At 38.0% G+C, this 27,553-nt stretch overlaps 1 protein-coding gene and 2 long non-coding RNA genes across 7 annotated transcripts; 2 read left to right on the forward strand and 1 right to left on the reverse strand.

The window, feature by feature from the left end:
* The first annotated feature begins 135 nt into the window (after positions 1-135).
* LOC128877836 (uncharacterized) lies at positions 136-5,693 on the forward strand. 2 transcript variants are annotated; one of them, XR_008457307.1, is made up of 4 exons: positions 136-484; positions 2,465-3,113; positions 3,202-4,559; positions 4,638-5,693. It is a non-coding gene; the product is annotated as an uncharacterized LOC128877836 (long non-coding RNA). The 2 variants fall into 2 exon arrangements; XR_008457305.1 differs by having other exon boundaries at positions 3,202-5,693.
* Positions 5,694-6,900: 1,207 nt separating this feature from the next.
* On the reverse strand, positions 6,901-9,616 carry LOC128877837 (uncharacterized). The gene is made up of 2 exons (XR_008457308.1): positions 8,527-9,616; positions 6,901-7,817 (listed from the first exon to the last, which is right to left on the reverse strand). It is a non-coding gene; the product is annotated as an uncharacterized LOC128877837 (long non-coding RNA).
* LOC128877829 (alpha-tocopherol transfer protein-like) lies at positions 7,524-27,110 on the forward strand. Of its 4 annotated transcripts, none has more exons than XM_054125415.1 (5): positions 7,524-7,714; positions 17,539-17,845; positions 19,935-20,029; positions 24,477-24,791; positions 26,548-27,110. In XM_054125415.1, the coding sequence occupies exons 2-5, from the start codon at positions 17,683-17,685 to the stop codon at positions 26,902-26,904; spliced, it is 930 nt and encodes a 309-aa protein (XP_053981390.1). In that variant the 5' UTR covers positions 7,524-7,714; positions 17,539-17,682; the 3' UTR covers positions 26,905-27,110. The 4 variants fall into 4 exon arrangements, with proteins under 4 accessions (XP_053981390.1, XP_053981389.1, XP_053981391.1 ...); XM_054125414.1 differs by lacking the exon at positions 7,524-7,714 and adding an exon at positions 14,688-14,892 and having other exon boundaries at positions 17,306-17,845; XM_054125416.1 differs by lacking the exon at positions 7,524-7,714 and adding an exon at positions 14,688-14,892.
* The last annotated feature ends 443 nt before the right edge of the window (positions 27,111-27,553 follow it).

Below are 27,553 nucleotides of genomic sequence, written 5' to 3' on the forward strand. Positions count from 1 at the left end.
ATCCGGGGAACTGGAATTCTTTATAAACGAATCGAGTATCCCGCTACCATGAGCTTTGACCTTCTCGCGGTTGATGACGAATCGTTGATTAGTCGTTACGTTGCATTCCTCCTTCCCGTCGTCGATGTTCGGCGAACGCAAGCATCGATAATCGGAGTGGAATAATCGATCGGATCAGACGATTTCTGTCGGTCAAGGGATTAATGGGACGATCCGGAGCTGTTTACAATGGTTTCCCTACTCCGCCGAACCCTCCACCAGCGGACGGGGATGTTTGTTTATCGGATAGACGGCGATCGGGTTATGGGGTGTTTATAAATATAGAGACACGGTGAACTTGGTGACTGAACGTGACGACGCGCTGGTGACGATGGTAGAACGTTGGGTGGGTCAGGGTGATCGATCGCCTCTAGGGTTCTCCGAGTGCCGTGGGTGTGGATGGAGAGGCTTCGGTTGAGGCTTTTTTCGAGGAAGAAGGCCATGGGTAACGTATTGACTGTCACAGGCTTGTTACAGGGGTACTTTTTTTCTGGGTTAAAAAAAGATTCTTTTTATTATTATGCTCAATGGTGAGTTGTTTTTTTTCGGAATATTTCTATTAAATTGTATTAGAAAAATTTTAAATTGTCGAAGTTATAACTAGACTGCAAATGGTTATGCATCTATGGCAAATATGGGTAAATGTATAAGCATGTGCATGAATGCGATGTATAAAATATCAACAATAAAATGTATGTTGAACTGTTTAGAAGATAAAGCATAATTTCGTTGAAGTCTCAATTCTTTATCTATATCTGTAAAAATATGAAATTACGTAAGTATCTCTGTCTAGTTCTAACCGTTTATATCACGAGCCACATAATATTATTCTATAGAATTGTATTGTAAGAAACTGTATTCCCTGTCAACAGAGTTCACCTCCTTTTAGAGATGAACGATCAAGTTTGAAATAATATAAGTTTAAACTTGTATTAACCTGTGGCACCTATTAATCATCTGATGTTGTCACGGTGACTCGGCGAAAAGTTCAACTATGAATCTTTATTTATCACTAACCTGTAGATATTTATGACAAATGCAAATACACAAAAATATACAAGGATGTGGACAAATGCGTGAATACATAAAATATAAAAATAAAATACACGTTACAACATTTAGAAGTCTAGAACATTTAAAAATATACTTTAATTTAAGTTTCTGATCTTCATTTACACAAATTTGAATAAACATCCTATTCATCACTGTAGTGGGTTTTTTTTCCACGTTATAGTATTTAAAGAAACTTAAATCCTCTCAGATTCTAGGAGGTCGAAACAAATTATTGAAATAAAACTGAGCGACTTAACCAATTCATCGAATCGTTAAAGCTCGAGTCCTAGCCACATAAACTCTTATATTTTGTTCAAAATGAAGGAGAATTCGATGTGATACGATTATGCAAAATGTGAAGATTGAAACATTAAAAAATTTGAATAACTCTTGGAAGTTGAAAGATGTTCGATCTTTAGGGCGCAAGAGGAATCAAATATTGACCCGCCGGCGTGCATAGAGAAAATGCAATATCAAAGCAACGTTCGTTGCGGCTTCAAAGGTCAAACTAAGATTAAAAAAGTGTATATTCTTATTGACCCATGGCATCTATAGATCTTGTGTCGAAACTGCCGCGCTATGCCACACAAACATTTAATTCTGAATATTTATTCGGTATCGTATCGATCCTTTCCATGGCACAGTATTTAAAGTAACTTGTAAACTGAACGTACACGAATGTGCCGATATCCTTGATGACGTTGACGATGAATATTTAGTCGTTATTTTAGTGGTTTCTTCCTTGACTAAAACTCTGAAAAGACAAACGATACCATAGTATGTCGAAGGACAACGCATGAGAATCTATACAAAAGTATTCAGAGACGAATTATATTCCTGGAATTAAATAAAAATGGATATCTATCGACCTTGAGCTGTGCCATGTCATGCTAAAAAATTGAGAAATTAAATAATGAATATTTATTCACAATTTTAGTAACTCCTTTTGAATCCTTATTACATGCACAAACACTATTTTCTATCTTGAAATTTAATTATTATCACCACCAATTGACTCGATAAACTCTTTGCAGTATTAATTCACGCGGAGAACGTGAGGCATTTGTAATTTATTTACAAATAAAATAACAAAGTGAGAAAAGAATTATTCTCTCTCGGAATAAGTATTTTCTTATTCCCCGAACCTCAACTGGTAACGCTTGACTACGTATACACTATATTTTATTCAATTCATGAAGTGTGAATGTCATCTTCAAAGAAATTTTCCTCAATCGTGCACGTTGCACAAAGAATTTTTCATAGAGAGTTGAGGCACGTGGAGAGAGAAGACGGAAATGCGTACTTCCATTTACGACAATGTTTCCCTCTCCAAAGCATAACTAAACTGTCAACCGTCTCAAACTTTTCGCAGGCCACTGTGCGCAAGCACAAAGGGGTACTTCGTGTACCAAGACCAATACTTCCACCGCGATATTACAATGGGTTTCCCAGGGACCAAACGCGTCCATCGATGTCCCAAGGGTTTTATGCTGTCCGTCTCTTTTGGTCAAAGGAACTTCAATCCATCGAATGCAACGAAGCACGTAGCTCGTTGGAAACATCTGTATTCATCGCCATTGGCATCGTGGAAACGAATGATAGACGTGTTTGTGACTTAATGTTAGTAGTTTTCCAGCCGCAGCCAAGGCTTGCGTTTATGCATATGTCGACAGAAAAAAACTATAGCGATATGTATGAACGGTTTTTATAGAAAAATCTGAGAATGTTAATCGTCGCGTGGTTGGAGAATTGATATTACGAATGGCGGCACTGTAATAATAAATAATAAATAATCGCTCCACCTCCTATCGAGCCAGAGATCGTCAAAGTGGTTCTTCGATGTCGTTACCATTGACGTCAGGTAGATTTTTAATAGCAGATTTTGATGATAATACAATATTAAATGGAGAGACTCCGTTCACTCCATTGAAGATATAGGACAATGCGTTACAACCACGTCACTTGAGTAACTTGTCTATTTTATCAGTCTTGCTGAGGGTCAAGAGGGATGTAATCTATAGGTAGGTCTCTTGCAGTCGAAGGTGTAGAGGAGATGTAAAGGTCAACTGTGCCCTTTTTAAAAGTATAATGGTATATCTTTCTACGTAGGTTCTACTATAAGGCTTCGAGTCGCGTACAGTGACCTATAGACAAAGGTCACTCCTAGTCGTTGACCTTGTTTTCTGTGGTTCGAGGGGGCTCGCGAATGTCACCGTCAAGATGAATAATAAATAACATGTTTTATAAATAAATAATATGTATAATATGTGTAACGATATATAAATAAATATTAAATAAATAATACATCTTTCAATAATTATGGTTGAATAAAAAATGTATAAATTTTTCCTATATTTTTTTGCTTATCTGTTAATAGTGTTTTAAGAAGTGTACAGCATTCTTTGGTTAAAGGTCATCCAAGATAAATTACGACGAAAATATGTAGTTTACACAAAAAAGAACCGATCGAATGGTTTCGCATCTACTCTGGTTGTTGGTTATATCACTGTTGTAATCGTTACACGTATCGTAGAATGTAAACAAACATTCAATCACGTTGCGCGCTCTACATTTATCTGTATCCATGGATACTATTTTTAGTCCGTGGCATGCTACCGAGGAAAGTGCACTTATGTAAAATCCAAACCAATAAAATGCGTTATGCGAAACGGAGAAAGTTGGTATGGGTTTTAATTTATAATAAATGTCGTCAAAGTATTTGATAATGGTGTGATATCATTACGAGCCGCTTTGGAGCATTCGTCGGCAACCGTGAGACAAACAGGAATTCACAGTGTCATAACAACTGACTCACCAATCAAATACAATATAACAAAGTTATTCTGTTCCTTCACCTTTGTATCGATTATCAATGTTTGTCTCCAACACTACCAAAAATAATTTAAAATTTGATATTCCAGCTTTCATCAATTTTATTTTAGTAACTTTAATTTTAATATTCCCAGATTCTCTTCGGAAGAAACAGTTTCATGTAACCCATAATATCACTTCAGAAACAATAATATTTCCTTAATATTCACGTTATTATTATCTTCTTGAAACAATAATTTCCCCACAACTTTTATCTCATCCCTCTTCTACAGACGAAAGAGACGTTTCAAACTCTTCATTTTCGTTCCCCCTTTGTTCTCCAATTGTCATTCCAGCATTCTGGGGCCGGATCGTTGCTCGCGATTCGTCGTTTCACAAAGGAACGGTGACTGCAAAGTTTCCACGAGTATTCTTGAAACACGACCTGTTCCTAGTTGTTCCATTGCTAAAACCAGCACGGCCAGAATTTTATCTGAGATCCTCAAGGCGTACAGGTTTTAAAGAAATGGAAACGAGAGAGAAGTCGTCGTGAATAACGAGTGGCCGCTTTTTCCAAAATTTTCCATTCTCCTTTCCAATGGCTCTCGAAGGACACCGATTACACAACGACGATAAATGAGAGGGCGAACAATTACGTAACCTTTCACTTTGTTCACGTTCCTTTTGGTAAAATTTCATTGCTCTGAGAGTCTAAACATTCTTTATGTTCGCAGGATCGCATTGGTTGGTAAACAGAAGCGTTTAAGGATTTCGTTTGATTTGTTAATTGGACGCGTTTCTTTAAACAGACTCAGTCGTGCGTGCCATGTTTAGAAAGGGAGTTTTCGTAGACGATATAGATTGTAGATTATACCTAGAAATGTGGATACACAAACAGTTTAAATTATGGTTCTATTATCTGCTTAATAACCAGATACATATACATATAATTACTCCGCGCTGAGTATGTATTTCCTTCTTCCCTGTCCTTTCATACTTCGTCTTAATTCTGTGGTTTCCTCATCGAAATGCTTCCAACACCTTTTACTTCATTTGATTACGACTTCACTGACCGATTATGTTTAAATTGTAGACTTTCGATAAAGAAACAATGTAGCATTAAAGATGTCACAGTAGAGTGAGTATGAAGTGTACTTGTTCGGAAGAATGCATCGATAATAATCATCTACTCGTCTAAGAGCTTGCTTGTCTCTTTATCTATTCGTTTGCTTGTCTAATGAAAGTCTAAAAGTTTACTCGTCTAATAAGGGTGCGACAGTCTACTCGTCTAATCGACCAATAGGAGTGTAAAAGTCTACTTTTACATATTTATATATGTAATTATACTTTATTATTTTTCATACATACGAGCACATGCCTAACGTGTCTGAAAACTCGCAGTCCAATTAGGGTACCAGATAGCTACTTGCACGAGACGAACAAGATTCTCGTTCAATTAGCAAAGCCATTATCAACCGGAACGTCACAACAATTCATCCATCACTTTTTACCGGGTCGACGAAAGGTAAACTCTTACTTCCTGTATGCTCACGTTTCCGATGGCTGTGCACACGTGCGCGCGTGACGTTTCATGCTTGCTTCCGGCTTCAGATGTATTTCGCAAGTTCCCTTTCTAAAGCTCGTACAGATATCCAGTACCGTTGATCATACACGACTCCAACGCGCATGAATAGACACACCGAGTGAAATTTCGTGCGCTTCGATTAATAGTTTTATTCTGCTACCAATCGTCCGTTCGAGTTGCTCGTTTTGCCTTTCTCATCGTTCCACCTGCAACACTGAGCCTCTTATCTCCTTATCTAACACAGCCACGAAATCCCTGTACTTGTTTTGCATTCCCTCGCGAAAGTAAATGCTCTTCCTCGACGGTACCGATCAATATTTATCGATCAACGTTACCTACACGCCTGTCAATATTAACTGATTTCTCGACCAGAAACGAGTAACGATGAGTTAACACGCCCTGTTCGAAAATAAATGCGATTGTGACGCAATCGATTTCTAATATGAATACGATGAGACGAGTAAATAAACCAGCGAAAGGCAACGTGGATGGTTGAGAATGCGCGAGTGATTACGAAAGTGATCCAAGCGAATGTTTGTTAGTTTTACTCCATATACAGGGTGTCCCAAAAATGTTGTAACACCTTGAAAGAGGTGGTTCGGGAGGTGATTTGAAACAACTTTTTCCTTAGCGAAAATGTTGTCCGAGGCTTCGTTGAGGAGATATTAACGGAAAACACTGACCAATCAGAGCGCGCGGATACCGTTGGAGCGGCCGCGATAGCGAAGGCTATGTGCCAAGCGGCCGCGCTTGTACGCGAACAAGCGACTCGACGTGCATCGAAGGACATTGGACGCGGCCGCTTAGCTCGTAGCCTTCGCTACCGCGGCCGCTCCAACGGTATACGCGCGCTCTGATTGGTCGGGGTTTTCTCTTAATATCTCCTTAACGAAGTCTCGGACAACATTTTCGCTAAGGAAAAAGTTGTTTCAAATCACCTCCCGAACCACCCCTTTCAATGTGTTACAACATTTTTGGGACACCCTGTATTTCGCACGTGGACGACCGATGTTGAATCGATTAAATAATTCAATTGGTATTAGTATCGAATTAGTATAAAGGGTGTAATACTAGACATATATACATACTCATATTTTCAACCCTTTGGCTTACAACCACGAGTAAGGCTCGTGGTAAGGGATTTGGGCCATAAACAATAAGCACGAGTCTGAGTCGTGATATGTTGTTTGGGCTTCCTACCTTCTTGTTTACTATGGTCCGAGCGATCGGGAGATAGCGTGTAGGTCAAGGGGTTAAAACATTTTTTTAATAAAACTGTGACCTACTGATTTGTTTTATTAACTGTATGATGTGACACGTCAGAGGCGATTTTAAAGTTCCGAGGAATAATAGTGTTATCACTCCAGAAGTGACCTCATAGTGCGAAGAATTAAGATAGATTTACTACAGAGTCAAGAGAATTTTACCATTTTATTTCAGTTTTCCAATACACATGTAACTAACATTTACTAACATTCTATTTATTAACATTCTATTCTTCATCTGTGTATATTATATAAAAATATAAATTTGCTATTCATTTAAGATTCTAACAGTCTACTCGTCGATTCATCTACTCGTCTAATAAAAGTATAAAAGCTTGCTCGACTAGGAATCCAAAAGTCTACTCACTTGAAAGTCTACTCACCTATTCAGCTACTCATCTACTCGTCTACTCGTTTACTATTTAATCATTCGACATCGGCAATCCACTAAAATCAGTCTTGTTCAAATGGTTTGATAGTCCAGCAGAAGTTCCTTGATACAAGATTACTGCTACTTGTCAATTAATTCCAGTAATAGAGGTTTCTCACTTATCCAAGTTCGACGATACTTTTGGAAGAAGGATATCCACGTTTCACCATATTTCTCATTCCTTCGTCTTGATCTCCGTGCTCTAGTCTCCGATTGACCCAGTTCAAGGAACCACGAACGAGTCTAGGGGCTTTAACAGGAAACCGCAAGTTAGCCCGATGACTCAAGGCGATACCAGTCTCGTCCAGGAAGCGATGTCGTCGGCGACAACTCGTCCATTCTGGCCAGGCGATAGTATGCCATGGCGGGTCGCGCAACTTTCACGCTCTCAAGCTTGTGCATAGACACGGAAGAAACTTGAAACCGGCCCAGCGAGTACTCTAGTAGTCGCAGTGCACGCAGGATCACGGTAGCGCTTGGATCGCGACGTGTCCTTGACAGACCAACCCCTGGTTCGTAATCGTTTGAAGGGTGAGTACTCGAGGAGCCTGTATCTCGATTTTCCCGCAGTGCTTCGATCGTACATGCCAGCTGGACATTAAACTATATTTTTTTATCTTCACACCAACCAAACCTGGCCCAGAAACACGAGTATAAATATTTTCTTTAATTCATTCAATTCTGTAAAACTGTACACTTAGCAAAACAATTAAATTTTATTAAGGGGAGAATGAGTAAAATGGGCGAAAATATATTTCTTTTAATTTACGATATAATTACTTTTGATTTCTATCAGAAGACAAGGTCTTATCGAGCCTATTCTCTACATTCACATATTTCGATTTCCGTTAGAAAAAGTTAATTTTGTTCCCTGCTTTTTCATTGTTTAAAGTACTTTGTATTGTACATTTTGGTTTCGTTTGGAAGAAGGAAATTATCCATCCTGTTTTTGTTATTTCACTTTTTATTTCTTTTTATTGATTTAAAATAACATTACCCACGTCTAATAATATTATTGTTTATCAATTTTACTAACTTGTTCAAATATGCAAAATTTACTTCTTGAAAGATAAATATAAAATAAACTAAAATGCGTTAAATAAAGGGTTAATCTTATATAATCGAGTTTATTATATAATCGTTTATTATAATAATCATCGCAGACTCTTTTGTACCTCCAATGGCCGACCTCACTGTTCCTCTAATCTAACTAGTATAGTCTACCTTAGCCACACATCAATCTCAATATCCGCACACTTTTAAAATAAAACATCTAAGAAGAACTAAGGCAGAATTGAGTGTTCGAAGTCGTTAGAATGAAAATAACGAATTAATGGTCTTACCGAACCGAGATTTGAACTAGATTTCTTGATTATGCAACGGGTATTAGAGTAGTACGATTAGGGTTATCTGAGTTGCAATAGTAGTCAAACTTACACGTAATACTGTTGCGGTTGTCCGAGTTAATATAATTTATGTAAGATTATAACAGCCTTATTTCTAGAAAATGAAATATGCAAGAATGTGTGTATTTCTTCTTCGTTTTTCAATACGTGCAGAATTTTTACGTGGGTGTGAATATTACTGATTTTTTGGCGCGTTTATTTCCATCCATGTTTGTTTATTAAGTGTCATCTTGAATTTATTGAATGTCAGTTTTAAAAATGTTTATTTACTAAATGTCATCGATGTGCATGTTATCGAAATTGGAGTAGCATAGTTATTGGAGATCTGGCTTGTGAATAATGTCAAAGAAGAGAAGACTATCAGTCTTGATCCACACTAAATCCTTCAACCCTTTACGTTTCATTTTTGAAAATCAAATTATTATATCTTATTTTGTCGCAACTTTTTAATTTTCTAATTTGAAGTAATTATATCCTGTTTCATCGAAATCACTCTGTTTACTACTTCTTCCCTATTTATAATTAACGTACGAAGAATATACACAATTATACATGTTTCTACTATCGTTGTTTTTATTTGATCTTTTTTTAAAAACACGTAAACCAGCGAACGATTTTTTAGTTCACGGTTTTCTCGCGCGTTCTGTCCACGGACCAAACAACAAAAAGGATGGCTCGCCAATTATAGAACAATGGATAGATCGATAAGAGGGGTTCACTTTTTAACATCGTGCTTTAAAAATAACGATTTTTGTTTTATTTTAATTCATTAAAATACACGTCGCACGAGGATGCATATAATTTATGAACGAAGGAGATACGTAGTCGAGAAAATGTTGATTTCGTTTCTAAAATCTCTGGTGGTTGAATATTTATCATATTGCACATAGCGAATAGTTCATATGTTACATGACGTGAAAACTGCCAACGTTAGTTTGAACTTCGAACTTTGATCTGCATGCTATAAAGTCACCGATTTATGCAACACTGATGTTATTTAAAAACATGTTTTAAAGAATCATCGGACGAAGTAAAAATGTAAAATATCTTTCCTCGAGAGAAGATCAAAAATACGTATAGCGATCACATTTAAATTCCTCGTCAACAAAATATTGTTCGTTTAAAAATGATCTAAGACGATGATAATAAGTAGACTACGAATGTTTATGCAAATTCATATTGTGTACAGATTCAGATAAGGAAATGAAATTGAAATGGAAGTATGGATTATTTTCTAAACAGTGTAACATGTATTTTATATATTTTTATATTCACACATATCCTCATACAGGTTCCCACATTTTCACTTGCCATAAGTGCACAAACATCCGCGTCTAATAATAAGTTTCTACGAATGAGAAATCATTCTTCCATGGTAAAATCGAATACTAGAGCGTAGAAGAAAGTGTTCGTTCCTCCAAGAGGATTGGATGTTCTTTATAAAATGTGAATTTATATTTTCTATACAATGTTGCTCCTTTAAAATGATCTACGGCGACGATGATGAGTTTCAACGAATGAGACATCAATCTACCACTGTAAAATCGAATGTTAGGGCGAAGAAGAAAGTTTTCATTCTTCTAAAAAAGTTGAAAGTACTTCATAAAATGTGTGTTTAAATTTTCCATACAATGTTGCTTCTTAAAAATAATCCAAATGATGCCGGATAATGAATAGATAACGAACGTCGACGAATAATGAATCGTTTTAAGAAAATACGATGGTATTGTTGAACCAGACACCTACGTTTGCGGGAATGAAAAGAAACTTGTAAAAACATGAGCATGGATGGAACGACTAGAACTACCATAAACGATCCTCGTCGAACCGTTGACTGATTAGCGATTACGTCGAAAACGAAGTCGAACGATGGGAAAAAGCGTCGGTGTTGCGACAACGTCTAGGACAACCGAGAAAGCGGTAATGAGACGCTCTTGTGCGGCCTGTTGCATCAACGAACGTAATAACAAATAACTGCATGCTACATCTCGATAACCAATGCACGTGGAGTGCACTGCTTGCAGAATGCAGAGTGAAACTGAAATGATGAAATCCGCGATTCCAATTTATAGGAGAAATCATGGTTCGAATAATTGACGATGATTGACCATTTTGCGATTATTTTTGCAATTCATTACGTGAACGCAATTATATATTATTTATATTATTATTATATTATTATTGATTCAGTAATTCTCGTGTTTATCGCATTTTATAGTCATATAAACAGGCCTTTAATCATTCCTGTTATTTAATAATTTAGCGGTTCTTGTAAATTGTAGTCAGAAATTCTTCTTTTCATTAGTTTTCATTAGCTTTTTTACTGAGGACACATCATTTCGACTATAATTGAATATGCCATTATTGCATTGATTAATAATTAATAAGTCCATAAAGTGTTATGATTATGATTAGTCTAGAGTTCGAAACTTTCACGTCCTGCCTTATGATTTACCATTTCCTATAAAAAAAAGAACCAATTATACCTTTCCTTTCGAAAATTTCCGTTTTTTTTTTATTTTTCGCTAATAACAAATTTTCAGTGAACGCAATAGTAATAATTTACGAAATATTTCTTTTTGAAATTCTAAACTGCTCCAGGGGTTATAGAATATTTATAAAAATGTTCGATATTTAAACAAAATTATAACCATGTTGTCAGCTTCGAAACAGTACTTCCAGATTGGAATTTAAAGTGATTGAACACTGAGGAGTTCAGTCAATCGCGAGAAGCGAGATTCTAACTATTACTTTCTCCTACCTCGTGCACGTGCATCGTAATGCATCGCATGCAGCGCATGCACCCACGACAGAAGTCGCGTATGATGCAGCCGTTAGTGAAAGCATTGGGCCGTGGATGCAACAGGATGACCATGACACGTTTCGCAACTCAATGATATCTTTGGTAACTCGTTCGATGCAACTCGCACGGGGCTCGATGCGGTCTGTGCGTTTTACTTTTCAATGGATGCATTCGTTGCAAACTTCTTACGCGTTTCCGTAAACGCATTTCTCCGACTCTATTCGAAATTTTCACGTGAGAAAATAGGAATAAATTTTAAGTTCGTGTTCAAAATTTTCTTGACACTCAATTGTGTATTCAGGTTCGATGTGGTTCTTCTAGATGATGAAGAAATAAAGAGAAACAATGTATGCAGATCAACATCCTTATACATTTTTCCATATATCTATCTGCTATAAATGCATAAACATTCGCAGTCTAATAATTACAATTGAACATGAAAGATGATGCCGTTCAAATATCAAAAAAACAAAATCCATAATCTCCTTTATTTAAGATTTTAAAGAATATAAATTATCCTGTCTGATCTACCGACTAAATCTTATTTCGTTTCATGCATTTAGATTTATGCAAATACGACAAAGAGATCTCAGAGAAAATCTCTTTAATATTCTGTTCAACGAATGGAAACGTTTCAAGTTTCCAGAATCAGGGTTCAGAGAAATTGAACACGTTCTGATCCGCATTTTGTGCAATGGCGCACATGCAGTCGCTTGGACTGAAAATTGTCCATTAATCACGATTACGCATTGGTGTTCACATAATATTCTGCATACGTAAACAAAACTGGTTTATAATCCATGAAAAATATTGACTACACGTTGCTCAATAACAACGAATGAAACTTTAACGTTTACTAATCTTATTGAACTACCAAGATTTACCAATTTTCTCAGGATTCCAAATTTTACTGAAATTAAAATCTACTATTTTACAGTAACAATTTGAATATATTCGTTTCGATTTAAAATTTAAGTGTCATCTACACTGTATTTCATACAGAACAAACTTGTCGTAGACAAAGCATTTCGGTGATAATAGTTGATATTAAGTCTAATACTAGATCACTCGACTACTTGACTACTAGATTTCGACTACTTGACTAGTAGACTACTTGGCCACTTCCCTACCATGCATTGATCTACTCGCCATTTAGCTTTCGCAATTCGTTCAACCGTAGGAAAGTTACGCGCACGCAGTAACGAACGATCGGGCGAGATTTGTCTTCGAATGAACTTGGGTGCCTTGAACTTTGGAACCTCTGGTGGTTAAGCGTACAGGTACACGTCTCGCTTGAATAATTATTCCTGTCCGTATTCGGAACGAACGTTGCTGTCTCGCGAACGAAGCGGCAGGATGTTTATCGACGTCTTTAAATACATAGTTTTTTTTTATTAATGGCTTCAGTGTCGGTTTCCTATTCGCAGAGTTCCTGCGTCGCCAACCAATAGAATATCCTTTCGTCGTCGATCTTGGGATAGTTTCATTGGAAAACTGACACGTTCGTTTCGCGATTCGGTTGGCCAACAGGTTTCATGTTTTCGCATAGACGAGACAGTGCAAATAAAGTTCTTCAGACGTTTCGCTTCGCGATGCGCGAACTTCATGTTTCCTTAAGTGTGGAGGCCATTGTTATTTATGGGATATTACACATTGTATAGCATTTTGTATTCAGTGTTCACTAATTATGCTCACTGCGTGATTGCTTTGGATAAGGTTATGGGAATGAAACTCTCGTAATAGTTTGTAGAAAGCAGGAATTCATACAGGTCCGTTCACAATGTCACCCTTAGAGCAAAAACTTATCATTTTTCTTGTCGCTATTATCATTATTCTTATCATTTTCCCTAAAAGTGATGAGAAAGTTGTCAAAATTGAATGGAAACGTGTGAAATTGATAATGATCGTCCTCACATATATTTTATGCTATATGTTCATCTTTTTCAGGTATTAAATCATTTTCGAAGTAATTGTTAACGAAGTTGGTAGGTAAATTAACTGATGATTGAAATCGAATATATACATGGTGTTTTGTTCAAATCAGAGTTGATATTATTCATGAATAAAAATTAAGACGAAAAGCAAAGCCATCTTATTTTAGAGTTTTTTTTTCGGAATGCTGTTTCTGCACAGTTGTAAAAAGGAGGAGGAAGGAAAAAGATAAATAAAATAATATTACATCGTACTTGAAGCTGCCGTGGATCGTTTCATCTGTTACCGCGACTGTCAACGCGTTAAAGTAAATATAACTTCTGCAATTTTCTAATCAAATAGAAATCTCGTTGGTCGTAAAGTAGGTACATGCAAATCTCACGTAATTATGTTTATGTTTCTTCGCTTCTGTTCATCTAATTTTCATGATTCCTTTTAATGTCTCGCTGGAAACGTAAAAACTAAAATCAAACTGGTTAAATATATTCCTTAGAATCCAATTTCATTATTTATCAGTTGTTTTACATTATGCAGTTACTGAATTTTAAGTATTTTTAGAGATTCGAAAATCTAATAACTGCTGAGTAAGTATTCCAATTTGTCCATACTACCAGGAAACAGAATCTATTCAGAATGCGATTCGTCATCTTGTTAAATGTGAATCGAATTTACGTTTACATTAGTTGCATACATATTCGCCAGTGTTTACAATTTCTCATCTATAAGGAAGTCACGAAGTAGGAAGAGATGTCGCTAGATAGCATCAGTGTACAGACCGTAGAAAGAATGAGCTTCTGTTCGCAGCGTGCCAGTCGCAAAGTGAAACGTGTTTGTAGCCATATTAGTTGCAAACAAAGTAGTCGATTTCAATGTTTGTTTGGTGAGTACGTCTTGCATTCGATGAATGTAATTCGGTGATTCTATTATGTTAACATGTCACTGAGCATTGCTCACACCATCTGGACTTGAACACATTTTTTATACAAAATTACAAATTACAAATTACTAAGACACCTATAAACGAGTAATTAAACACAGAAACAAATTCATTTTCCGAGTAAATTCTATAACTCATCAGAAAGAGAACTTGAAATCGATTATTTAGAATATCGTGGATAGACCATCGAAAACACTTTCCCCATAAATAAATGACAAAGCGCGCCACCCAGAGAGAGGGATGATTTTATTTTCATTTTCGAAAAGCCCGCTTCAGGATATTGAAGGTGAAAAGTCGAACGAGGGCGACCCTGGGACCACGAGCCTCGAATCAGAGCGACCAATCGTTTTCCCTGACAATTCTCGAAGGTGAGGCCGCAGGTAAGAGGGAAACCGTCGATGCAACGAGGCAGGGCCCGTAGTGCAGCCAGTTGCATCACCGACCGGCATCGCTGCGCGAGCGATTCCGCGCTCACGGGATACGCGCGGCTCACAAACGACGTTTCTCCTCTCGATTTCTCGGCTGCACCACGCGAACTACACGACAGTTGCAATTACATGTTCGGTTACACCGTCCGGCGACGAAAGAAAAATTCCAACGAAATTGGTTTCAATAACTTCCTCGTAAATGGGTACATAAACAACAAAGACTGTAAAAAACGTAATTGAGTTCGGCCGCTGTCGCCTCGACGACACGCAGGAAACGCGATTTCAGTTGTGAGGAAATACCAGTCTCCACGATGGTTCCACGTGCAATTCTAGTGAATTTTAGAATTTCTTGTGATTAAAGCTAAAATGTTAGAGGAAAGATTGGGAGGCGTTGTATTTTGCAACTTTTGTGAGCCTTTCTATCGTGGTCTTTCAATATTTTAGTTTCTGTATGTTTGGATGTTTCACCAGTCTTGTACGTCGTGGTGATTAGACAGTTCTTGTGTTTTTTTTGATTATTTAAGATAATATCCGCAGGTTTAGATGTTTGATCAGGTCTTCGAATATTTCAAATAGTTTCTATTGGTTTGGATGTTTGACCAATCTTGTACGTCGTGCTGTCTAGACAGTTTTTGTGATTCTTTGAATATTTAAAATAGTTTCTACAGGTTTGGACGTTTGAATAGGCCTTTGAATATTTAAAACAGTTTCTGCAACTTTCAACATTCGTCTAGTCTTGTAAATCTTGACAGTTCTTGTGATTCTTGTATATTTAACAAATTCAGATGGCTGTGATTATTTGATAGCATTGGTTATTTAAACAGTCTTTAAAGTTTTGAATATTTGACAATTCGCACGATTCAATAAAATTCTTCAAATGATCTTCATAGAGAAGTAAAAGTAACCCAAAAATTGCAGTCCAATGGCATCACAAGAATTACCGAAAACTTTGTCTACACCCCAAAACAATTCCAAAACTCTTTCTCAAAGTGACACGACATTCAGCACAACTGCATCGAGGAATATACGAATCGAACGATTTTTCAATCCTCAGTAGAAGGAAATGAATCAGATCGTTTAAAAATATTGAAAAAAAGTTTTCAGACTGTTTCTTGTACAGTGGCTAAGGTTGCCACAAGTTTTCAGGAAAGTTACAATAAAAATAATTCCCAAAGAGTTCATTTTCAATCTGTGAAGAGAATTTTGATAACCGTGAATTAGTGAAGATACTTTACGCAGAACGAATAGGACCATAACTTATTGGCCTTGCAGAGCGCATTTTAGAGGGAGAAAGTCGCGGTTGCATTGAAAGCCAGCGAGTCTGAAGCGTTCGCCGCCTGACGAAACAGTACCAAGTATCATTCTGCTCAATCGCGCCGTAGCACGACAAGCGTGTCTACTTAAAATAATCGACAATAAAACGATCCTCGTGTTGGCGTCGTTTGTCGCGGAGTAGGCGCGAATCTTGTATAAAAATAGACTGTACATAGGCTACTCGATTTCAACATTTGCATACATGACAAGGAAGTAGTATTTCTGATAGACATTGTCGCTGCTTTTTTTCCTCGGTTCGACGTTGAATACTTGGTGGAGTGTTGTGGAATATCCAATGAAAAAATTGCAAAGATCTCCGTTCGGTATGATTGAGGCTTGCAAAGTGCTTCGATGACGATTGCTGATTTTTTTTGTAACGCTTGGAGTTAGATGATCGATCTTTGATTTAGTGTTTGGATAACGTGTTGGTATTAAAGGATATTAGTTCCAAATATTTCTGACGTATCTACAGAGGCGCAGAAGTGCATCCTAAGGTGCTAAGGTTGTAAGAACGAGGATTTCAAAAATCTTTGGCAGAACACTCCTCAAGGAAACAGGATATACTTCCTACATTCTCTCCTGTAAAGAGATACAAGGAGATCCAACATTGCGAAACCACTAAATTCCACTAAATTGCCATTTGAAGTCATTTAGCCGAAAGAATTTCCAAGCTATTTTATCTAGGAAAGCAAAAGTAGACCGTAGACCAGTTGCAGTAAAAAATCTCCAAAGAGTTCTTTCCAAATCCTTAACGAAAGAAATTCAATTTTATACAACAAGAATTCCAAAACACACAGGAACACGCAAATAGATTCAAAACTGCCAAAACCAATTGCAATACAAACATCTCCTGAAAATTTCCAGATCTCTTTCCATAACAAGAAAAAAAATCTCAAAATTATGCCCTGTCCGAAACTTCAATCCATCCTAAACACAACAAACCGCACTTTCCCTAAAAGTTTTTACCCATTGACACGTTGACTGCCATGAATAATCGTCAAAATTCCTACGAGGCTAAACTTTTGTTTTCATACAATTAGAAACGACACAATCTAACATCTGCGGTAGTACTTCATTTTTATGATCTCTAGAATTTACCCGTCTTATCCAAATCAATTTTCTCCGACACCTCGCTTTCAGAATTAATTTATTTATTCCTCATTCCTCGTCCTTGGCATCCATATGTGGGTGACGTGGCGGTCAACGTGTTAAAGTTAAAAAGTGCCCCGCCTGAAATCGTCGACACGCGAGACAGTCGGGTGGCGGAGGCCTACCGAAAAGTCTCTAAAAAAGATTCTCTAGGGAGTTGACAAAAGAAAGGAACGAAAACGAAACCGGTCTGAATCTCTGCACGAAGAACGATATCGCGAGCAGTCGGCAGCACGCGCTCAGAACCGCATCGGAACGCGTCAGTCCGGGAGGTTATCTCTCCAGCGGATATCGGGTTGTCGAATGACGGTGACTCCGTCGGTCAGCGCGCTCTTTCTCGAGCAGAGTCGTTCGCGAATGTGACGAGAGGGTGCACGATGCCGCAGGAGAACGAGATAACCGCGTTGGTGAACGGTGGTACCGATGGTGCGTCCTTGAAGGAGGATCGACAACCGAAGGAGATCTTCGGGGAGGATCTGCCGAAGGACAAGGTCGAAGGTGGACAGGGGCACCAGGAGGACCCGAACGGGATGCCCGAGCTAAAGGACGACGTCGTCCAGGCTGACGACGAGGAGGTCGCCTTGAATCTCGGAGAACCCTCTCCGGAAGTAATGGAGTACGCCAGAAGGGAGATAGGGGAGACGGAAGAGGTCAAGTGTCGAACCATTCAAGAGCTGAGGGACATGATTTACGGTAATTGGAATTTTCTTGGTCGGCTGTGGTTTAGGCCTGTCGCGTCTAATTGGTGCTGGGACTTCCGTGACGTTGCTTGGGAATTTTTTTAACGGGTCGAGATTGTCAGGCTTGAATAATTCTGGGAATGTTTTCTGAGAGTGAAGCGAGCTGGAAAGGTTTTAGTTGAGTTAAGGTGTTGAGAAGTCTTGGAGAATATGAGAGACTCGATTGTTTGAAACGTTTTGAATGTTTTAAATGTTTAGCGAGTATTTGAAGGCACCGGAGTGTCTTAAATATTTGTAAAATCCAAGTGTCGGATATTGGGAAACTATTAGGGGTTCTTCAATATTTCAAGACTCCCGAGTGCCTTACATATTCACGTAATGTATGCGTTGAATATTTCAGAAATTGTAAAGGTTCGTAAATATTTTAACAGTCTTGAAAGTCAAATAAAAATTGTTACATCTTAATATGCTAAATATTTGACAGTTCTTATTAATCTCCTATGTTAAAGAATTCAATAGAACTTTCTTATCTATCACTGAGATAGCATTGCATACTTCCATCGTTATATAAATAATGAAATATGATGTAAATGATTAAATTTAATTACATGTCCAAACGCTACCGATGAATAAAGTGTTGAGAATTTGATTAAGAATTCGAAAACTCAAGTATCTTTTAAATGTATAATATGGTCTCGAAGACTTAAAAATCTGACGAGTCTTAGATACCCGCAAAAACTTGAATACTCGAAAAATGTAACAAAATTCCTGAATTCCAAGAAAGTGCAAAATGTTTTAAACATTGGAAAGCCTTCAGATAGTGTTGGATGTGTTTGGAAAACTTGGAAAATTTAAATATCCATAGACTGTGGAATATTGTGAACATTTAACAACGCTTATATAACATACTAATCTCTGTAATTACAATTCCCCGAGGCACTTCAATCATTTTTATGTCTCGAAGCTTATGAGTTTTTTCACAGTTCTTGAAATTATGCAACGTTATATTGTATTACATCTGGACCATTTGGAAACCTTGAAATCATTTGTTCGTGAAATCGTTTAAGATACTCTTGACGGTGCTCGTGGTTATCGTTACCATAGACAAGAATCAGCTCCTGTTTATCTTACGCAAGTGTGTTTATCATGGTTGCCGGGAGTGAACATTGTTTAGACGACAGTTACACGTGGAGTATGGTGAAACCGAAATAGTTTGTCAAGTTTTAAATAAAGCAGCGATTCACAATTAGTCTTCCGTTTACCGTTTTGCGTTCGCTTTTTCGTGGTTTATAGTTAAAAATAATTGAAAATATAATGTATGCATTGAATGTGCTATTCAATAGTTATTTTTATTAAAAGTCTCTGTTCCAAGTTTTTAAGATATTCAGGATTTTTTATTTTGTTTAGACTTTTTATCAAACATCAAGGAATTGGTAGTAAATGATCGGCTATTACATATTGTAGTTTCCGCGTATCCTCTTTTATGTTTATCGTCTCTTGTTTAATAGGCAATTCCTACATGGTATAAAAGAGGACTTTAAACGTCCATATCGTCGCAAGAGTCTCCAAGATGCATCAAACATTAAAGGGTTGATTCCGACACTGATCAATAAATTACAAATTTTATGCATTATGCATGAAAGCAAATACTAAGGAAGGCAGGATATTTTTCGTAAATCAATATAACAGCATTAATATTTCATTATGCGTAAGTGCATTTCTCCAGAAGACGTTTAGTATATATTTTTCATATTTTAATTCATTAATTTTCCATTTTCAAATGAATGAACAATCTTCGATACGTTATTTGTTCAATAAAAATTACAATTTGAATCGTAAAATAAAATTGTAAAAGGTACAATGTGATTATAAAATAGATTTATAATGATTACAAACTGAATCAGTAAATAAATTGATAACCCACACTGAAAGAGTAATAGTAATAGTGGATGTCTTTACGATAAATACATGTTGCAGCATGTCAGAAATTGTTTGAACACATTCCCCAGAATGGATACGAATCATCGATTTCAAACGTGAACGTAAAGACGGAATCACAATAAGTTTACACGCAACCACTCACGTGGAATTCTGTTTCACAGAGAGGGGTGAGTGTCAGCCACACAGGATGGACGATGACTTCCTGATCAGATTCCTGAGAGTAAGAAATTTCAACGTCCATCGCGCCCATCGATTGGTAAGTTAGTCCCTAATATAGCAATTTTGACCAACACTATCTTCAGAGATGAATTTCTAACTCAGGAATCATTAAACACATAGACTTTTCCACCTTCTTTATTTCAATCGAATAGAATGAAGCTCCCAAAATAAATTTTGCTCGAATTGTGAAAGTGGTTTTTAGAACATAAATATTTGAGACTCAGCTAACTTCACTTGGAATTCAACTGTATGCAAGGAAGAACGTCTCGCGTGTCACGTTCGACATGCGTGCAATGGGTTCGTCACCCCTAGGCGTAATGAGTAATTAGTTGAGAGGAATAGACAGTATTTGCGTGGTCTTGGTAGGCACTGCTATTATCGTGGCCTCGAAAAGATCTCCGGAATTCTACTCAATTACTGTGTTGGAATCTGAGCAAAAGAAAAATAAATGGACTCGTAACGTTACCGTCTAATATACATATTACATAGACTCCTTGTGATAGCCACGGAATTATGACACAGTACACGGTCTAACATAGTAATTAATGCTAAATGCTAGGTCTTCGCTCTGAGTTCGAACGTCGAGTCTCAGATGCTCGAGGATGATTGAGATTAGAAGGTGCTCCAGGCATAGTTTTTCAATCTACGATATCTCAACAAGCGGAACCTAATTCGTCAATGTATTGAAGGCAAAAGTTAATGGCAAATGAAACTGAATTTGTTCGTAAAGCAAATTACGACCAACTAATTCAATCCTTATTGCAAGCAATTCAATTAGCGACGCGTTTACTTATGCCATTGAGTAATCCTCGAAGACCATAAACAGAAAAAGGTTCGAGGTCTCAGGTTTTTTAATTTTTTTTAATTAACTTTACTTATTTAAACCTAATATTTTACACCCTTGTGTCATTTTTGGTTATTCTATATGTGTACGAATTTGATCGCATTCCAACATAAAAATTGATAAATTCAATTTTTGTAGATTGTCCATTCAAGTCACTTTCATAATTATTAGCTTACACTCTTCTTAATTAATTAAAAATGTTTTCTTAAATAACTGAGAATATTTTAGAAATACTTCGAAATTACCATCTGACCGTATCAATGTTAAATAAGTGACAGCTTGTCTTAGGAGAGATTCTATCTCAATTTAGCTCAGAGTTTCGACAATTTCTTCATCGATCCACTAATTTCGAACAGAGTAGTTAACATATTATAATTGAGGTTAATTATCCTAGGCAATGACTCGTGACACGAGTGTCTGCGTACTTAGAATTTCTCCAATATGGAACTAAAAATTCACGAACGATTGGATAATTTGCAACCTGGTAGAACCATGGCGTGATTCGTCAAGCGAGTCTAGTCGCAATAGTTGCACAACCATACTAAGGCTGGCTAACGGGCAGACAGGTATCTAGCGTGATGGAAAATGTTGCCATAAGAGGATTGAAGCTTTTTCATTCGATCGTCCGAATTCCACGCAATCTAGCTGTTCGTTTCTACGAAAACATGACCATACTTTGCTCAAAATAATAATAATCCATCGAAGTATTCGTCACGATTTATCTTCTGTGTTTCTGAAGGAATTGCGCTCGATTGCGTTACCTGTCATTACACATACAATTGTCAACGCAAAAAGAAGTTCTTTATACACTAAAGGACTTTCCAAAGCTGTTACCTTGCATTTAGGAAGAAGATAATTACGAGAAGTTATTGGCAATTGGCGTTCTCTAATTCGCCATGTTTTATTCTGTTGCTGAAGAGTTTAATAGAATATATGTATAAAATGTTCTCAAAGTTTCATTAAATTATATACATTTCTTTCTTCCTAAAAAAAATTCATACAAATTACCAAAAAACGTACTTTTAAACCTACTTCCTCTCTCACAGTAAGTAATCTCCATGTAAATAAATAGACACGCCATAGTCCTTCCCTTTTATGGTTGTCTTCGATTATGAAAAGAAAAATGTCATATGGGACGAGATCAGCTTAATAGGAAAGGTGAGATTGGTGTCGCAACTAGCGTCATGTTGTGTCACGTCGAGAATTAAAGATTGATTGGCTCACTCCAAACAGCATTCCTACCAACAGTGGTTCAAACGAGAATTCTAGAAATGTTTCCAAAAATGGCAGAAACGCTGGGACAAGTATTCGTTCACATCCAGAGTACTTTAAGGAGTAGGAATCTCTAGTAATCAAAGTTCGCCAGTTAACACAGATCACCACAAAGATATTCACCTGTCGACAAAGATCAATTCTTGAAAAGCATCTCCACCCATTCGTCCTTTTTCCAATCGAACACTTGATTACATTTCAAACAACATTCACCGTCGAAGAACCCAGACAATTCTCACAGCGATCTCCTAATTGTCTATATGTCTCGTCTTGCGACTCGACTTCTGTCATCGCCAGACGATCGAACCTCGAACGATCCTGAAACGATTAACAAACAAAGGCGCCGAGCTTAAGGAATCTCGATCGAGTAATTGAAGTGGCAGAATGGGACGATTAGTCGAGCACCGGCATTCAATCGAAGACCATTTAGGAATCAGAGCCAGTTCCCTTGACGCCTCAATCTCCAACGCGTTAATAGTTTAATGCTGTCAATTATTCCTCGGATCAATCGATCGCTGTTCACCTTACAGCCGTGGAATTATCGCAGCGAAACTGGCCGCTGACAATAGACACGTAACTTCTCCAGCACTTTATCGAATCCTATCATGTCAAAGATTTCTTATGTTGGGAATCGATGGTGTGCTTGGTTCTGCAGTTGTCGCCATTTTGCTTATCGTTGCAGCCTGCAGTGGATAACGTAGGTCATCCTAGAGTCATTATCGAAAATTTATTAATCCTCCATATTGAGACTTGAGCTATTTACTTGCTGCTCAACCACCTCACTGTAGAAGACAGCCATCATTAGTGAATACTGGTCAATTACAGGCATAATGAAACTCTTAATGACTAGAATGAACCCTCTTTTTCTTTTGAACAACCTCCCTCAAAAATTCATATCATTTCATCCTGTACATTGAGTTTTTAGCTATTTAACTGGAACTCAAATATCTATGAATAGAATATACAGTCTCCAATGGCTAACATGCGTCACTTGAACACATAATCAAAGTCCTGATAACTAAGATCAACCCGCTTTCTCTTCAAAACCTCTTCAAGGGTCCCTCGACTATTGACGTCAATAATTTCTCCACAGTGAGATCCCCAGCCATCAAATGAAATTTGACCGCATGTCAATAAGAAACCTAGGGTTCACTAGTCACCACAGGTCTCCAGAAGACATGATCGAACACAAACTAACACAAACCAAGTTACCACCGCTTGGATCGTTAACAGAGTTGATTGCGTCCCGCTCTGTCTCGAATTCCGGCTCAATCCGAGAGACTTTTTCCCAGACGCGTCCCCTCGCCTCGTTGAATCCGCCTGCGATATGCTTGAATAATTGCTTTCACAATCTCTCTCCAACTCCAAGAGCATCCCTTTGTACCTTGATCACACTGTATCCCCCTTTGCAGCGACATTAATTATTTGCTGGCCTTTGGATGTCCGTTCAGCGACTGTGAAATCTTGATTCGCTTCGTGGACAGGTTTCATCGGATTACTTGGATTCCTGTTTGTCCAGGGATGAGCTCTATTTTCTACTTTTCGAGGATGTTCGTTCCCATCCTACACGAGGTGAAACGATGGGTTGTTCAGTGAGATATAAGAGATGATAACCAATGTTCAGGTTTTCAAACTAAATAATGACAACGTAGGTGCTTAATCCGATTCTACCACTTTTTATGAAACTTGACACAAAAATAGAGCATTGAAAAATATGATACATGTTCGAGGGGTGAAAAATACCTTCCAAGTTGTGGATTAAATACCTGTTTAATCGAATTTCTCAAGAACTGATGGAAATGGGTAGAAATGTTACCAAGTCATAGATAGTACCATCGTAGCCAATTACACTTATGTATTGTATATACATGGTGTTCGTTAATTAGGAGCCTCAATAAATTCAGTTTCTTTGCCAGAATTCTATCATTGGTATTTTTGAGTACCATAACTTCTTTATATTAATTTATGCCATTTGTTGTCGATGACGGAAAATTAAATACTGCAAGGTGTCAGCCTCATAGGTCAAGTAATCGTGTTGTTATAATCCTTGAACAGTCTAAGATGACATCTGACAGCTTTGTTTCATCATCTAATTTCATCCCCACCACTATACTACTTCTTCAAGGATTCTCTCTAACTTGTCGAGCTATCCATACACTTAAATTGAGTGTACTTATATTAATTAACCTATAACTGATATTTGAAATTAAAAAAGATGAATTTCCTCTTTTTCTTCGTCAAATCATATATGAAAATCAGACTTTAGCCAAAGTTTCTATGCTGTATGTAGACCTCTAATCGTTCAGAGTTGCCTCAGCAGCAAAATGACCGAATTCCAGCCCCTTCCTCTCAAGGGATTTTTCGATAGATAGTGAATTACTACAACTTCAAAGAGGAACACCCAGAAATTCATCAGGATGTGAGCCCATTGGAGATGAGGTACATCGGGGACGACGACGTGATGACGGTGCCGGCGTACAGGACCCAGTGCGGCAGGAGGATAATGATCTATCGATTGGGTAACTGGAATCCGAGGAAATATCCCGTGGAGGAAATCTTCAAGGCCACGGTTCTCATCCTCGAGCTGGGAGTCCTGGAGCCAACCGCACAGATTCTTGGTGGCGTCGCCATTTTCGATCTACAGGACATCATGATGGCACATGCGTGGTCAATCACTCCACAGGTACCATTTTTCATCATCTATTCAATGTCCTTCGGCTTACGTAAACACGTATTGCGGTGAATTTAATTTTATGTTGACTTATTCTCTATGAAGTAAAGGTGACCATTTGGTATTTCCTGGACCACAAAAAATATTAAAAATCGATGTATCACGAGCTGGATGGCGTTGAGTTCTCCTTACATTTTCTTATTTGCTTATTTGTCAAGCCTGAGGGCAATGGTATGCTAATTTCCAGTTAACAATAAAAAGCGATCAAGCTATCCGACCGCAAAGATTGCTCATGCATTCGATAAGTGACAACCGTTTAATTGAATGAAACGCCACCCAGCTTGCTAATTTATCTCAGCATGGTGGCTTGGATACCGGTATCGATCTGCTTTCAGCGTTCTTGAAACTTAAACCATTTATAAAGCCCTTGAAACTAATAGTTCCTCCTTTTATCCGGCCACGTCCTGTTACATTTATTCATCCCGCGCGAATCTAGTGGAGTGGCTGCCTGGTCTGGGCACTAATGGTGTCCTTGAAACTTCAACAATCCGTAAAGTTCTCGACGCCGATATTCTTCCATGCATCTTCGAGCTCGTCCATCCCCTTCGCTCCCCTGCGACGCGTCATCGGTTCGAAGACGGAACGAAACGAGCTACTTTGTGCACAGTCTGCGACGTTTCTCGACGTCAAATGTCTGGAAACTTTAAGACGTGCGATGTTTGTCTCTGCACGACACGGGTTAGAGACCCTGGGGCTGTTGCGTTAAATTCCAGCTGTTGAAAGTAATCCAAGAGAAAACGTTGCCATGCCTTGAGGCGTTCCTACACTCCGTTAAATGAATACCGAGAATTATTTAGTAGAATACGAAATATTACCTCGATCATCCAACTATATTTCGTTGATTTCAAATTGGGCTCCATTTAACGTGATACACTCACGCCAACGAATAATTCAGTTTTCGAAACACTTTGTACTGGCATTTTTCGATATGCCTTTCAACTTCTTCAACGAATTATGTTTTATGGCTTCACTCGAAACGTTTTCCACGAAGTGGCATCTCCGTCAACCACCGATCAACCATCTCCTTATCATAAGTATTTGCTATTGTATCCTATCACTTAACAATTTTGTTATTAATCTCCATGACATGGGGTATCATCAGTTACTTCTTTGTGGATATCAGGGATTGTTCTTATCGCGCCTGGTCGTACTCAAAACTGATTGCTCGGATTCATATATGATTCATATCACCACTCTTGACTTTTAAATGTTAATTAATGATCACCACTAACTATGACGTTCCTATATAGATGTTGTGTATCTTTATAGATCCCACTATTAATCTCCTAAGGCAACAGCTTCAAGGCGTCGCACTTTCCTCTTACTCGTGCCTCCACCCGCCCCGAACCCGTTTAATACCCTATTAACGTCTTTTAATGTATATAATCGGTAGTATCTTTCCATAAGTAGCAAGCCATAAATTGGGTCATCAAACTGCTCCATAAATGCTTGTTATTCCTTCTATCGAACCTTCAAAGCAAGATCACCTGCGCATCGAAACTTTCCGTTCTACTTTCCTACTGATTATCAACTCTGAATCAAGCCTCTTCAAGGACCCGCAATTTCTCCTATATTCAAGCATCCTATTAAATGACGGAATGGCTCTAACAGGTCTAATTAGACCTAACGAGAGAAATCTAGAAACCGACTTCCCATGACAACTTCGCGTTGCTTCTAATCGGTCTAACAGTTTCTGGTATTTTTGCAGGTGGCCAGTATGGTGATAGCTCTGATGGTGTCGGCGTTCCCTATGAAGACCCACGCCATACACATCCTCCATCAGTCCTGGGTGTTCGATGTGATGTTCGCCGTGTTCAAGCCGTTGCTAGACGTCAGGATGCAGAACAAGATTTTCTTCCATGGCAGCAATATGGAGAGCCTCCATCAGCACATCTCGCCCAATCACTTGCCGAAGAAGTATGGCGGAACGCGGGAGGAATTGCCTTACTACAAGTGGATCGACAACCTCAGCAAAACCCCTAGGATCGTCAAAGAGATGAAGCAACTCGGTTACGTGGTACCCCCAGAGATCTCCAATAAAATGGGACATCTGCTCGACGACTGAGCCCGACAGGAACTCCTGGGATCATACTTCTCAAACAATTTACTTGCACTTTCAATTAATACTTGTACTCACTTTCTGGTGGCGCGCTAGTTTGTACAAAGCGTTTCACAGGATAACATACACCTCTTATATTTCCTTAAATTTGTATCGTCCTCACCATAGCGTATTCTATCTTCCCCTAATTAAATGGTTGATGTTTCTTTAAACAGGTAACGTTGGTTTATTTAAGCGTACAATCCCCGGGTTGCTCGTACGTTCAGCACAAGTCTCGAGTATGTACGACTCGAAGGCTTTCATGTTCTCAATTATGGAACTGGAGTATCGATTAAGCGTTGCGAAGAAGCGATTTCGTGTCTTCTCTTCAGCGAGGGAAGTCTCGCCCGCGCTGAAGTGTCACTGGGTCGACGATTTCAAATTCACACTTTCCTATCAAAAGTCCTTCCAGCGGTGCCAACAGCCAACCGTCTGGGTCATCCATAATTATGAGTCCTGCTGACGAATTCATCGATAGAGTTTTAGAACGAGCGCGCTTCCATTCCTTCTGATTTCAATATTTTTAATTTGGAGGTATATTGTTTCGGTAGCGGTAATGGAATTACAATATTTTTAATCATTTATGATACGAACGTTTTTTTAATTTTTGGATTGT

Source organism: Hylaeus volcanicus, chromosome 6 (assembly GCF_026283585.1).
Source record: "Hylaeus volcanicus isolate JK05 chromosome 6, UHH_iyHylVolc1.0_haploid, whole genome shotgun sequence".
Lineage (NCBI taxonomy): Eukaryota > Metazoa > Arthropoda > Insecta > Hymenoptera > Colletidae > Hylaeus > Hylaeus volcanicus.

What these genes read in the sequence shown, in the direction of transcription:
- LOC128877829 (XM_054125414.1), top strand. Translation starts at nt 17,530, where the DNA reads ATGCCGCAGGAGAACGAGATAACCGCGTTGGTGAACGGTGGTACCGAT. An exon ending in GCTGAGGGACATGATTTACG is followed by an intron (nt 17,846 to 19,934) that starts GTAATTGGAATT and finishes TCTGTTTCACAG; the next exon opens with AGAGGGGTGAGTGTCAGCCA. An exon ending in TCCATCGCGCCCATCGATTG is followed by an intron (nt 20,030 to 24,476) that starts GTAAGTTAGTCC and finishes ATTTTTCGATAG; the next exon opens with ATAGTGAATTACTACAACTT.